The 15733-nt window shown below is 37.3% G+C and overlaps 1 protein-coding gene across 1 annotated transcript in view; it reads right to left on the bottom strand.

Moving 5' to 3' along the window:
• Syngr (synaptogyrin) overlaps positions 1–4412 on the bottom strand; it is a 34483-nt gene extending 30071 nt beyond the window's left edge. The window contains exons 1-2 of the mRNA XM_089102938.1: positions 4394–4412; positions 4182–4285 (exon numbers count right to left, since the gene is read on the bottom strand). Of these exons, the coding sequence (XP_088959064.1) occupies positions 4182–4280 (99 nt within the window). The 5' untranslated portion in view covers positions 4281–4285; positions 4394–4412. The remainder of the gene's footprint in view (positions 1–4181; positions 4286–4393) is intronic.
• Between the last annotated feature and the right edge of the window lie 11321 nt (positions 4413–15733).

Here is a 15733-nt window from a genome sequence, read left to right as displayed (position 1 = left end):
AAATTCAAAGGGCTAGTGCCCTTTTTAATAGTCGAAAGTGATTGGAGGGCCACAAGCCTCCCCCCACGCCCATAATTCCCCCAAACACATCTAATCAAAATTTTGAGATAGCCATTTTGTTCAGCGTAGTCGATTTCCATACGGAAAATATGTTTTTGAGTAGGACACTACCCCACAGCCCTGAGGGCAAGGGTTGCAAGTTATGACCTGGGGGCATATAAGGTTTTTTTTCATAGAAGGCCTTGTCATAGAAACTTCACAAAAGATTCATTCAATTGGAAATTCAAAGGGCTAGTGCCCTTTTTAAAAGTCGAAATTGATTAGAGGCCAACTAACCCACCTCTCACGCCCACCTTTTCCCCAAACACATCTAATCAAAACTTTGAGATAGCCATTTTATTTAACGTAGTCTTAAGTTCTGGAAATTAGGTCTTTGAGGATGACAATCCCCCCACAGCCCTCAGGGCAAGGGTTGTAAATTATGCCCAGAGGGCATATAAGGTTTTTATATAACGCCTTGTCGTAGAAACTTCAGAAAGGGCTCATTTAATTGGAAATTGAAATAGCTAGTGCTCTTTTCAATAGTCGAAAGTGATTGGAAATTAACTAACATCCATTCCACGCCCACCATTTCCCCAAACACATCCAATAAAGATTTTTAGATAGCCATTTTGTTCCATGTAGTTCAAAGTTCAGGAAATTATGCCTTTGAGCAAAAAACTCCCCCAACAGTCTTCAGGGCAAGGGTTATAATTTATGCCCTGAGGGTATATAATGTTTTTATTGAAATATTTGTTGTAGAAACTTGAAAAAGGGCTCATTCAATTGGAAATTCAAAGAACTAGTGCCCTTTTTAATAGTCGAAAGTGATTTGAGGGCAACTAACCCCCCTCTCATGCCCATCTTTTCCCCAAACACATCCAATCAATATTTTAGATAGCCATTTTGTTCAACGTAGTAGAAAGTTCTCGAAATTAGCTCTTTTAGGATGATAACCCCCTCAGAGCCCTCAGTGCAAGGGTTGTAAGTTATGCCCAGGGGGCATATAAAGTTTATATAGAAAGTTGTTATAGACATTCCAAAAAAGGCTCATTTGATTGGAAATTGCCCTTTTTAACAGTCGAAAGTGAGTGGAGAGTAACTAACCCCCCTCTCACGCCCACCATTCCCCCAAAAACATTCAATCAAAGTTTAGAGATAGCCATTTTGTTCAACGTAGTTGAAAGTTCTGGAAATTATGTATTTAAGGATGACAAACCCCCTAGAGCCCAAGGGCAAAGGCTGTAGGTTCTGCCCTGGGGGCATATAAGGTTTTTATAGATAGAGTTGTCTTAAAAACTTCAAAAGGGACTCATTCAAATGGAAATTGAGAGGGCTAGTCCCCTTTGTAATAGTCGAAAGTGATTGGAGGGTAACTAACCCCCCTCTCACGCCCACCATTCCTCCAAACACATTCAATCAAAATCTTCAGATAGCCATTTTGTTCAACGCAGTAGAAAGTTCTGGAAATTAGACCTTGCAGAATGACACCCCCCCAGCACTCAGGGTTGTAAGTTATGCCCTGGGGGCATATAAGATTTCTATTGAAAGTGTTGTCATATGAACTTCAAAAGGGCTCATTTGATTGGAAATTGAAAGGCCTAGTGCCCTTTTTAATAATCGAAAGTGATTGGAGGGCAACTAATCCCCCTTCCACTCCTACCCAACCATGCCCACACTCCCATTATGTTTAAAAACTAAATTTTGACTTAAGATTAAATGAAAATGCACTGTGATAATGCTAATTCCTAATAAGTCATCTCAGCAGTATCCCAAGAATGACTGAGGGTATTATGTTCAAACTTTCGGGGCTACTTCTGCTCTTAAAATTTAACCAAATCAAAATAGCATAAGTGTACCCAAATTATCAAAGAAAGTAAACAGATTTTTTTGCGAATGGTATCAAGTTTTCCACTTCAGGTCAACTAGAGGAGGTATGGAACTAAATTAAACAGTACTATTTGCGTCCAAATTTTTAAAAGGGTGTATGTTGTTAAAAATTTGTGAAAATTTTTCTCCAGCATACAAATAGCAGGCCAAACTATAAAGTCTGCAAAAACGAAAAGATTTAAAGTATTATTTTGTTTTTGCCTGAAAAGACTATGTCAATATAAAACAAACAGAAATTAATTAAAAAAAACTTTTTCCACAAAATAAGTTTTCAAAGAAAAGTAAAAAACTCCATTAAACAAAAAATGAGTAAAATAAAATCAAATAATCTACCAAGCGTGAAACTACCACAAATCAGCATCAATAAATAAATGAATCCCAAAACGAACAGAAATTATGATAAATAACCAAGTCAAACTCAAAACGAGCAGAAATTAACATAAGTTGGGCGCAAAACCCCTATACCTTCCCAATGCCAGAACAAAATTTGCACTTTACTGAAAAAATACAATTGAATATGTATTGTCAGTTTAATATATATATATTGATATTTAGTACGTGCAAGCAGTAAAGTGCCAATTTTGTTCTGGCCTTGGGAAGACATAGGGGTTTTGCGCCCAATTTATGTTAATTTCTGCTTGTTTTGAGTTTGACTTGGTTATTGTAATTTCTGTAAAAACTATAGGTTTTAACTTTTTGATAACCCTGTCGAAAATAAAAAGATTAACGTAATAGAATTAAACATCAGAGGCGTCGTTAGGGGGGAGGGGTCAAAGGGGCAGCTGTCCCCTCAATAATGTGAAGGCAAAATTATGATATATCCCATCCCCCTTGACCATCCATATATGGACCCCTCTTGCCCCCCCCCCCCCCACTAAAAATGCTGGAGATTTACCCCTGTTAAACATTATAGGTTGAACCATTATAAGGGTCACGGCCTGGTTGATATTTTATGGAACGATCAGTTAAAAGACAATAAATAAGACAGTTCTATTAAATTTACGAACTTAAGTTCTAGGAGGAGGGTCATTTTCCTCCTGGTCAATTACCCACCCTTTTCAAGAGATACACCCAAATATAATTATATCAAATAGCTAAAATAAAAAGAAGTTTGATTAGCTTTATTCACTAAATCCTGCACATTAAGATGAGGATAACTTCAGCACCAAGATTTCTTTACAGAACTTTTTTTTTAAATAGAGATAATTGATTCCGCAAAAAGTTTGTCAAGGCAAATAACTAAGAAACATTTTCTTTTAAATTTCAAAGAACTGTTTTTGGAAAAATAGAAAAAGGTTTTGGTCTTGACAAGCCTACAAAAATATTTAAAAAAAGCTTATAAAGACCATGGCCTGGTTAATATTTTACAAAGTGATCAGCTAGAAGACAATATATGAGGCGATTCAATTCAATTTGGAAACAAGTATCATATACGCCCTACCTAATGTTCTTCTAATATGTTTCTCTGACACTAAATCCTAATGAAATTTGCCAAAGTAAGATAAAAATTTAATACTTTAGAAACAAATTTGGGCTATATAACTGCACATTAGGAGGGGGGTTAAATTATAGTGGGTCTGCATGCCTACTGTGTTGGGTACAGTTATTCTGCATATCATGTAGAAACAATTATTTTCTAACTTCAAACTGTCCATATACTTTACCCTTCCCCCCCCACCCCTAATGTGCAAATACATATCCCAAATTATATATTTTCCATCTATTCTGTCCCTTCTCTTTGTCTTGTCTCACTCTAAGCTGAAAGAAACTAACAAAAAAAGCTGGTTCTTTAATGCATCAAAAAATGAACAACATGAGTGGTAGGGTGTATATCATACAAGTAACTCAATTTGTAACATCTTTTAAGTTCTATGGGAGGGTAGCTTTGATCCCATAGTTTTGAAGAGATACTCCCAAACCCTAGCTAAGTGGTTAGCACACTAGACTTAAAATTCTTTGTCTATGAGGACAGAGGTTCAAGTCCTGGTGTTACAGATTATTTGGTTTGGAATGGAGTCAATGGCGTGACTTTGTAAGCTTAGTCAGAGTGACCTACCTCTAAATGGGTACCTGGCAAAATTTTGGGAAGGTAAACAGGAAGGGTGTGTGAAAGCACAGGATGGCCACAATGCACTTCCTGGCTGAATGGCCATAAAATAGATTAGTTCCACCAATAGGGATTGCAAAACCCAATGCTGTACACCTTGCCTCTTTGTCACTCCCAAGTCAGTAAGGAATGAGAAAGAGCTTACCCAACATAAGATCCTAGCAATAACTTGAGGTCTTCTGACAAACTCTAATGGGTCAACACTACTTCCTGCCTTAGCAGCACCAAAAGCTCCACCATCCATATTATCTGCAATAAATAAATAAATTATAATTAAAATGAACTAATGAACTTTGTATACAACATAAGTCATCGTTCTGGATCTCTATAAGCAGAAAATTCTTAGATTGCTCCTACCTGCAATTTAAGGTAATAAACCAATGCATTTAAATCATCCTGTAGAAGAGCCACATCATCTAGGGAAGATATGCCCTTTGAAAGCTTTCTGATTTCTGCAAACATCTGCAAACATTCTGATTTTACTATGTTGAATTGCCTGTGCCAAATCACTTATAAACATGCAAAACAGAACTGGTCCTAAGCAACTACCCTGATGGACTCCACTCAAAACTCTACACTGGTTAGATAAGGCTTTACCAACCATAACATTTTGTGACCTATATGTTAGGTAATTTGTAATCCAGGCCAGAGTTCTCAATCCAATCCCATGCCTTTGGCTTTTTTTTCAACAGTAGATGTATTGATACCTTGTCAAATGCCTTACGAAAATCAACATTAAAACAATCAAACTTTTAACCTTAGTCAGCCATCATTTGAAAATAATTAATCCATTAGCTGAGTATTACAACACTTAGGTGAGTACCAGTCACAGCTATCATATGGGGTTTTTGGCTATGAACAAGTGCAAAAACCTCATCCCATTTTGAAGATAAATAATCTGCATTTGTGTACAAAAGAGTAAGATGCTCACTCTGACATCTTTGATCTTTTGTAATGACAAAAATTGATAAATCCAAATCTGAATTGCACTGACTAAATTCTGGGAGTTTTAGAACAGTCACATCACAATTTGTATAAACCAGTTTTACCAAATTTTTTAATTGAGCAGTGGGCTTCAGTAGCATTTCCATTCTGGCTATTTTAGATTATAGTGTCATGCTGATTCCAAATATATAAGTTTCATTGAATTTAATGTACCCATCAAAGGCTATGAGCCTCCAAAAATTTGCCTGATTTACAAAAACGAGGAGAAACACCCCCTAAAGATCAAATAATTTTAAATGAAAATCACATTATTAGAGAAAGTATATCAGAAAACCCTATTGTAGATGTATCAAACTCCAATGTACAAAAACATGGATTTTTTTTTTTTTTTGCAAGTAGATACATCATGGATGCATGTATTTTTTTCCCAAGGGTAATAGTATTGACCCAGTGGTCAAAGAATATCACAAGAAGGCTCAAACAAACAGAAATTAAGTGTTCTAGTGGCCTTTTTAAGTGACCAAAAAGATTGGAGGGCAACTAGGCCCCATCCCATGCCTCCTTTTCCCCCCCAAAAGTGTCAAATCGAAATTATGTGCAGCATAGTTGGAAGGTCCAATAACTATGAATTTGAAGGTAACATGCCACCCCCCCCCCAGCTCAATAGAAAAGGTCTTCAAGTTATAAATTCTGTTCATTATTTACATAAAGTATTTACATTTTATAGCATACATTTCAAAGGTAGTGGGGGGAGGTTGAATTTGCAGAAGGGGGGGGGGGGTCATTGAGAGAATTTGTCATTGGAAAATTCCAGGGGTAGAATTTTCAGCAGAAACTTTTCACTGGGATTGAATTGTCTAGAGGATTACTTTTCCATGGAGGTGGAGCCAGATTTCTTGGTATTATTTAATAAACAGAGGGGAGTTGACCCCTCTTCAATACCTCACTCTTCAAAATGAAGTTATTTATTATTAAAAAAAAAAACAGCTTTACATTGCAGTTAGGCTCCCCTGAAATATTTAACAGGAGAAATTGTCCATGGGAGAGTTTTCCATAGGATACATTTTTAGAGTTTTTTTTGTGGGACCAACTTTCTACTAGAGGGTGAGGGGGGCTTAAAGTAAAAGAGAACAAACTTTTGCTGCCAGATATGTTTAGAAAAGTAGAAGTTCTGTTCTATTAGTTAATACTGTTTCTTTTTTACTTATTGATTTTATTTGTTTTCAATACAAGCAACTGAATGTTTGAATATAAAGGAGCTGGTCTAATCCCCATTGGAAAACCAGTTGTTTGCTATGTTGGTCTTCCAGTTGACATGTTGGAGTATATGAATAAAAGCATGTGTTGGAAAAGTGTTTTTGGCATGTTATGTGCATGTTCATTGCTGTACATATTTGAAAATGCTTTCATATAGGCTATTTGCAACACTGCTTTTAGAGTACATTTCACTGTGTATGAAAACAAGCAGTGACAGACCTTTCAGTTGATGTATAAATCCTACCTGGATCAGTTGTTCTGTGGTTTTTGTGCTGATTAAAGAACAGAGCATTGTTCTGATGGTTGGCCTACTAGTTTAGTACCCTAGGAGTAAGTTTTGTTGGGTAATGTTTAGATTAAGAGACTACTGAGGTAGCTAAGAAACAAACATACCTCTAGAGCCAGAATTATTCATTTACATTGGAAATGAACTTTTCTCCACCCCTATATATACCAATTTGGGGTAGCATATATTTTTGTACATTAGGGAGGGGGATGGGTAAAGTTCATTTCAATGCAAATGAATGTTAAATTTAGATTCAGGACACAATTCTGACAATAAAGGTAAGTTTGGTTTTCACTCCCACCCCCCTAATGTGCAAATATATAGCCTAGCCTGAATTGGTATATATATATATATGGGTGGGGGTAAATTTAATTTCTGATGTAAATGCATGTTAAATTTGGATTCAGGATGATATTCTGACTATAGAGGTAAATTTATTTCTTAGCTACCTGAATAGTCCATTAATATAAACATTACCCCTTTTATTTAAATATTAAAAACAAAGTTTTCTAAAACTTTAGTTAACTAATCCTACCCAGGCTGGTTCTAGCTATTAGCCAATTGCTATTTAAACCTGTATAGGCCTATATACAGTTCAATATCTGTAGTCAGTTGTATGAATTTTAATCAATTCAACCATTCATTTTAATCAAGATATAGGCTATCTAAGATTAGGCATCATTCAAGTAGCCTACAAAGGACCTCACCATGCTAATTTTTCTTGTCTAACATGTTTCCTTCATAAGTAGCAAACCATTTTGGTAAATTTCTAGTGGGCTATATATTTTAGCTAAGATGAAAGTGAAAACATCATTTGATGCCTTTTATTATAATTATTATTTATTGGAAAACCCATCATACAAAAAAGGAAAAGATGGAGCAAAAAGCAAATAAAAAAAAGCAATACACATAAACTTAGGAGTTATAAATGTGGTTTTTAGTGACAAACACTGGAGCTAAGATCTAAATCAGCTCTTAGAACAAATTACACAAAACAAGAAAGAAAAACTCAATTATACACTGTTCTGTAGGCATGCAACATGTTTTTTTTTTAGGCTCCTAAATACTGATCAAACATAAATAATATGAACATCATTGCATCAAGCCACAATTGGTAAAAAAAAAAAATAATCATCAGTGAATTAAAAAAGATATACAGTAGATAAGCATATCAAATAGTGTAAATATGACAAGAAACAGTAAAAACAATTAAACAACATTTTTGCCTGCTGGTCTTGAACTCAGATCACTCTCAACAAATGATTCATTTACTCCAATATACATAAATAACAGAAACAACTAAATTATTCAATCACAGATTCTTTTACAACTGTACTTAAAGCAATATGCTTAAAAGAACCAATAATTAATAAACAATTGAAATTATTAGTAATATATACAATTTATTATCAAAGAAAAATTAACATGAAATTGAGAATAACCAGCATCACTTAAATTGAACTCATACAAAAAGAGAATCATCAATCAGTTTAACCCTGGAATACTGTCGCTTTGTAAATTTTACGACCGCCAAACCGTTTTTCAAGATTCCCGTGTAGATGGTATCACATAACAAGACGTGACTTCACGTAAATTCCTTTTTCGAGACACCAGTTATTGGGCAAGTTCAGACTTGAACGGATCCCTGCTCATTTCCGAGATAACGAGGGTGAGTAGTAAATTTTACGAAGCGACAGTAATAGTGCAACTTTTTTTGCAAAAATCAGAATTAGTACATTTAGTTTTTTCTTGGATTTGTGTCAGTTTTCTTGTGACAAAAGTCGATAAAATTCTAATTTCAACATCTGCCTAGGTAGGAATGTGTATGTGTCCTCAGGAGCATGAACGTTACAGACACTACACCTTTTCGTCTCTTTTTCTCTTCGTTTTTTTTTCTTTTAGATGTTTTGTTTTCTTTTTGATGGCTTCTAGAAAGCTTACAGAAAAATAGATCCAAGAATTACTCTATGCAAGCGATGAAGAGGATAACATCTCAACTCTTAGTGACTCTGAAGAAAATCTGGAGGTTTTGGAAAACAGCAAAGACTCCAATGAAGATTATGTACCTGAAGAAGAAAACGATAGCCATCTGTCCAACACAAATGCTGATGAAGATACTGGTCGTCAAAGTGCATCGGCATCTGTGCAAAGGCAAGCAAGAGCAAATATTCAAACTCAGTCGAATATTTGACGAAGACGAAGATCAAGAGAGCAGTGAAAAGAACTTACTAAGTTTGGAATTTCCTGGTGACCTACTCATTGTCATTCCATCGAAACGATCACTCAGAGGAAAAGATGGACATAGGTGGTCAGCTTTACCCCCACAGTAAACCAACAGATGGAGACCCTTGGGTCAAAATCTCATCAGAGGTGTGGCTGGCCCTGTAGGTGATGCCGCCAAAGCGGCAGATACGCCTCTCTCAGCTTTTCAAGTCTTTTTGTCTGACAAGATTGTGTTGCATACAAATGAAGAAATTGAAAGAAAGGCAGCCAACTATGGTACAGCTAGAGCCTCAGACGAGCCTACAAATAGGATAGAGCTGAAAGCTTTATGTGGATTGTTCATTCTTACAGCAGCACTAAAAGACGGACATCTCTCTGTTGACAAAATGTTTGATGCCAATATGAGCAGCTCTGCCTACAAGGCTACAATGTTGAAGGAAAGAATCTGCTTTCTCATTGATTGCCTACAATTTGACGATAAAGAAACAAGGAATTCCAGGAAACAGAATGACCCTTTTGCTGCCATAAGAGAGGTGTGGGAAGACGTTATCAAGAACTGTCAAGGTAGTTTTAAGCCAGGGGCCAACACTACAATTGATGAGCAATTGCTTGGTTTTAGGGGAAGATGCCCCTTTAGAATGTATATACCAAGCAAGCCAAACAAATATGGAATTAAAATTGTAATGATGTGTGATGTGGGCACCAAATACATGATAAATGCTATCCCATACCTGGGTAAAGGAACTGGAACAGGTGGTTTGCCTCTAGGTGGTTACTTCACTCAAGAGCTTAGCAGACCAATTTGGGGTTCCAATAGAAACATAACTATGGACAATTGGTTCACTTCCATTCCAATGGCTGAAGAGCTCTTGAAACCTTCATACAACCTGACCATTGTTGGAACGCTTCGAAAGAACAAACATGAAATTCCTCCTGAACTTCTCCAGACAAAAAGCGTACTGAACGGAGTTCAATGTTTTGCTTTGACCAGGAGCTTACCATTGTTTCATATGTCCCAAAACGAAACAAAATGGTCATTCTACTGTCTACAATGTACGAAGAGACCTTCTTTGGCCTACCCAAGTTGAAAACCAGAAGTCATCGAGTACTACAACTCGACTAAAGGTGGGGTTGATACCTTTGACCAAATATGTAGTGACATGTCCTGTTCAAGGAAAACTAAAAGGTGGCCCTTATGTGTATTTTATGGGCTCCTAAACATCACTTCCATTGACTCTTATGTGGTATACAGCTTCAACCAGTGGAAAGACTGGAGAGAAGCCTCCTACAAGGAAATGTTATTTGAATGAACTTTACCAAGAGCTAGTGCAGCCTCATGTACAGCAAAGGCTCTTAGGTAGAAGTTTGAGCTGCTCACCTGTGAACAAATTGAAGATGTCGCAGGAATTGCTAGTACTTCTGGAAGCCCAACATCTCAGGACTGAAAACGAAAAATTTGCTCACTCTGTCCCTCAAAACTCTGTAGGATGACACCTTCTGTAACAAGTGTGGTGGGGCCATCTGTGCAGAACATCAAACAAAGATGTGCATCCCTTGTGGCAACAAGATATAAATTTTGACCAATTCTTCCATTTTTGTATTGTTTCATATTTAGTAGATGCACTGTTAAAAGTACTATTTGGTATCTCTGCTCCTCAATTTTTTGCAGGCATTCAAAGTCAAAGTCATAAAATTTACAAAGTGACAGTATTAATGCAACTTTTAGGAACTGACAGTATTCCAGGGTTAAAAACTGCAGCAATTACACTAAGTGCAAAAACAAACACTTAAAAAACACAACAAATACATCTTAACTACTGGGCCAGTACTGATGACCAGGGATGGTTTAACTTCATTAAACAGGAATTATAAGCACAAATTTGCTTTTCCACAGCTATAATGGCGTCAGCACTGCTGAATTTTCTAATTAGATAAGAATTGCACATCCAAGAAGGGAAAACATAAAAGACATTTTGCAAACCAGAAGAAAACTGAACAAATTTTTGACTTGTCAGAATTTGTGAGTATTTTCCAAAATGGTGATATGTACAGATAATGTGGTAGAGTGACAGAGTTATAAAGTTTCAAGAGAAGATGGTGGTTGAACTGTAACTTATTAGTTACAAAAGAAGCATATGATAACCCAAATTTACTCTCAATGTGAGCCATTAATAGTTGTTGTGTGTGCATTACTGACAAACCAATGAGAAGACTGGAGTAGGTGATATGATCTACTGACTTAATCCTACTATTTCCAAGAGGAATATCCATAGGCAATGCTTGCTTCTAGTTGAAGAATACAACTTCAGACTTTTCAGCATTGAACTGAAGACCTAGTTTTGCATACTCAGATTGTAGCATTGGGAAAATCTTGCTTATGCACTGGATAGTGCAGCTCAAATTCAGAATGTTATCTGCATAACATACAAGAGATAAATCAAGACCAGCAAAGATGAATGATGTGGGAACAGCTGATTGTGCATACAGAACTCCATTATTGAAGAGTGAAGGGGAAGAAACTGCACCTTGACGGGTACCTTTTTTGACATTGACAAAAATAGGGATTAGTGTGTAGACTTGAGAGCTGTCAACTTTAGCTACTGGGTGAAGTATTAGGCAAACTTTAAGATGATAATACATGTCTTGAAGGGCTCTGATATATGAGGGGCTCACTCTACGTTTTGCTGCATGGAGTAGCATAGTGGCGTGAATGAGAGAGTCAAATGCTTTACAAACATCATGCCCAGCCAACACAAGAATTTCACCTGATGCATCAGCATCAATCAATGTGTTCAAGACAACAGACTAAGCACGGGCACAACCAAGACATGGCTGGAATCCAAATTGGTAAGGTGGAACATAGCATTTTGTATTCAGATGGTCAATGAACAGAAGTTCAAAAAGCTTACAGAAGATAGTAGCCACTGTTATAGGATGGAAGGATGAACACTGGGTAGTGAGTTTACCTTTCCTTGGAATTGGAGTGAGATCTCCAATTGAAAAAGAAGATGGTACAACTTCTTGAGTAACAATCACTTGTTAGGTTATTGAAAAGTGGTGAAAAACATATCACTAGTTGAAAAATAAGTTGTTCAGGAGTAATATATTCTAAAAATACTTATTTATAACAATTCAAACCTCATCTATTAGGCAACTCAAATATAAACTGTGTTCCTACCATTTCAAGTTGGCAGAGGAGAGTAAATTGGTAATTTTTTTTATTCATATTATTGACCTAAAAATAAAATAAACACACCACTTGATGCCTTTTTCTATGATCTTTCCAAATATAATAATCATTTTAGTTGGAAATGAATGTTACCCCCCTTCCCTATATATACTAATTCAGGATATATATTCCCACATTAGGAGGGTGGGGAGAAAGTTTAAACTAACCTCTCATTTACATCAGAAATAAAATTAGCCCCCAGCCCCTAATGTGGAAATATATACCCTGAATTGGGATATATATAGGGGTGGGGGTAAAATTCATTTCCAAAAAAATGATTATTATATTTGGAAAGAGCATAAAAAGGCATCAAGTTGTATGTTCACTTTATTTGTAAGTCAATAATATGAATAAAAAAAAATTACTGGTAAATTTACAGTTGGCCATATAATTTAGCTAGGATGAAAATTCTATCTTGGAAAGAGGTAAGGTTAAGAAAATGAAACTTTCACGGATGGGTCTACAGGCTTAAGTATGTCCTGGGAAGGTATTTTGAAGTACCTACCTCCACTCTTTCTCCTGCTTGAGGGCCCTGACCTTTGATGACCTTTAAAACTCTGTGGGTTATAAAAGTGAAACCTTGCAAAATAGATCTTCTGCTTAAATGAAGGGTAAATTTCTACCAAATCATATTATTGAGTTAGAAATAAAGTGAATACACCATTCAATGCCTTTTTTTTATGCTGATTACAAATATAATAATAATTTCTATTGGAAATGTATTTTAGCCCCCCCCCTATATATACCTAACCTAACCCTGAATCAGAAAGATTAGAAAAATCTGAAAAAACTGAATTTCAAAATGCTCAAAATTATGAATAAAGCGCTCCGTATTACACCTTGTCTAAGTCATTACAATTTCCTGTTGGTGGAAAATTTGTTTGTGCCCGAAATGCCGCCAAAATCGAAACGTCCCAGAGAGAGCCCCCAGAAAAATGTGGACAGATGCCTGTTATGCACTTCAGACCTAGAAGAGGACTCTAAAGCATTACTTTGTGATGGGTGTGGGAAATGGATGTGTTGTGACTGCCTGAAAATATCCGATGCAGAGTATGAACTTCTCGTGAAAATGCAGGAGAAAAATGGTTTCAATTGGGACTGTTCTTGGTGCAAATCAAATGTGACCACCCCTACATCCATTATCCCTCCCCAACCCGCAGCTACTATCCAAGATATCACTACTGTGATCACGCAAGCAATAGGAAACATTCAGAGTAGTCTCTCCAATACCATTGCGCAAACTGAGAGTTCACTTAGAGCTGAGCTAGGTTCTATAAAAGACAAAGTAAATAGTGTGGAAGTGGCCCTATCCTCAAAATGTAGCGTGGATGAAACGAAGCAAATTGTGCAAGCAGAAGTCCGAGCACTTAGTTCTAACTTTCAGCAGTTGTTAGAATCCGAAGTACAATAGATCATCCATGCTGAAAAAGACCAAGAGTCACGGAAAAACCACTTTGTTGCATGCGGTATTGACGCTTCCATTGATGACACTAACACTCTCAAGCAGTTTTCATCAACCGAGTACGGACTCAATTGCGGTCCCTTAGCTAATGTCCGTCGCCTAAAGCAGAATATACAGGCTAGCAATCCAACCCGGAATACGGCACCGCCCCTTTTGTTTACTGTGTCATCCTTTCAAATTAAAAAAAATATCTTAAAAGAGTCTTTCTCAAGGAAAGGAGCAGTAAAGTTCCGCCATGATCGATTGAAACAAGATCAAGAGAGATATAAAGCACTTGTTGCAGAGCTTAAGGACAGAACAGCTGGTGGTGAACAAAACCTCACAATCCGTGACCTCTGTATTGTGTCAAAAAACCCAAAAAGCGGAGGAGAAGTCCCTCCTCCGAACCCAATGCAGATGTAGAATTCCAAGTTGTGAACTGTGTAAATAATGTAAATATGGGTGTTACCGAACATGTTAGTGCTTTTTCTACAGAAAGACTTTCATCCATGACTAGTGACTGCTCATTGGAGAGCAAAACAAGCTCTGGAAGCTACTACACTACTAACTTAAACGCGACAGCGACCACTTTAGGCAAAACAGAAGGGGACTTAGGTCAGCCGGGCAACAGGACCAACAACTGGAGTAAGCAACACCAAAAACGAGTAAGTACAGATTTTTATGCTCTAATTACTAATGTCAACCAACTTCCTAACAAATTGAACAAGCTGAAATCCGTGATTTATTCCAAAAATTATGATCTGGTCCTATTGACTGAGGTTGGTCCCAAGTCCAGTAGAAACAGACTCGAAGATTCCCATGTTAAGATTCCAGGGTATGGTGTCATGTCAAACCTACAGTCTTCGGAATGCAGGCATGGTACATTGGCACTATTCAAGACATGTTATGGTATACGATCATTATGTCTCCCAGGTAACTCACAATTTGTCAAATCTGTATGGTTCGACCTATGTGATGACAGTGGTGGAGTAATAACCAGAGTAGGCTGTATTTACAGAAGTCCATCTGCCTCAGATTGCCAAGAAACCGAGTGGACAATAGCAACAATGCTGCATAAAGCAACTATGAATTACACGGGGAACCTTTTTTATAGCTGGTGATTTCAACTTCCCTGACCTCATATGGAAGGAGGGATATCCGTATATACCTGTACTTACGAACAGAAGCAGAAGCACGAATCTATTCACAGACTGCCTTCACGACCTTAATCTCTACCAGATTGTCGAAAAAGCTACTAGAGGCTGACTTTTCCAGAGACCCACTTTACTGGACCTAGTGCTCTTACAGGATAAAGACTAGCTTCAGAACATAAATTACTTACCCCTGTAAGAAAGAGCGATTATCTAATCCTAGAAGTGAATGTGTCATTTTGTAAGATAAAAAATGAGTACATAAAGAAAACTTATGTAGATTAAGGCGCGATCAGAAAAGAGCTGGAAGGCGTAGTTTGGTCACCTTTACTTCAAGGGGACGTTAACCGACAATTGGCTAACCTAACGGACGATCTACTTACACTTAAAAAAAAAACACACGTCAGTAAAACTCACGCCAAAGCCCAAAACACTGCCTTTCATGACCCCCAAGATACGCAAGGAAAGAAACAGGAGGGGACGGTACTGGAGAAAGTACAATAAAGGAGGGAAGGAAGAACACTACCAAAAGTTTGCGAAAGCTTGAAACAAACTAAGAAGCCTAACTAAACAACTTTACGCACGGTACAAGTCCAAGCTAGCTGATGATAGTAAGAATAACCCGAAGAAGTTCTGGAAGTACGTATCAAGTAAGGACCACAGCAGACGGTCAGTAAAAGCACTCAGTACAGATGATTGCAAGGAAGTGACCAACTTGAAGGACATCACCGAACTCCTCAACAGGCAGTTTTCGTCGGTTTTCACCAATGAACCAGATGGTCCTCTTCCTCATAGCCCATCATACGACATCCCTAACCTGATGCCACCTATTCTACTCTCCCCCCTGTCGTCCAAAAGCGACTTGAAGTGCTAGACGTCAATAAGTCCGCCGGTCCTGATAATTTGCACCCAAGACTATTGCCATAAACTACAAGCCATAAACTACAGACCCATCAGTCTGACCTCAGCAGTGGCAAAAACCCTTGAGCGGATTGTGAATGCTGATATTTTGACACATCTCCGTAATAATAATATACTTTCCCCCAACCAGCACGGATTTCTGCCAGGAAAATTGGTTGAGACCAATCTCCTTGAGAAATACAGCATCATAACAGATCACCTGGAGAAAGGAATCCCTGTGGACCTGATTTTACTGGACCTAGCC

Source organism: Artemia sp. Qi Xiang Cuo, chromosome 17 (genome assembly GCF_049724085.1).
Source record: "Artemia sp. Qi Xiang Cuo chromosome 17, ASM4972408v1, whole genome shotgun sequence".
NCBI classification, from domain to species: Eukaryota; Metazoa; Arthropoda; class Branchiopoda; order Anostraca; family Artemiidae; genus Artemia; species Artemia sp. Qi Xiang Cuo.
This window is presented reverse-complemented; position numbering and strand designations above follow the sequence as displayed.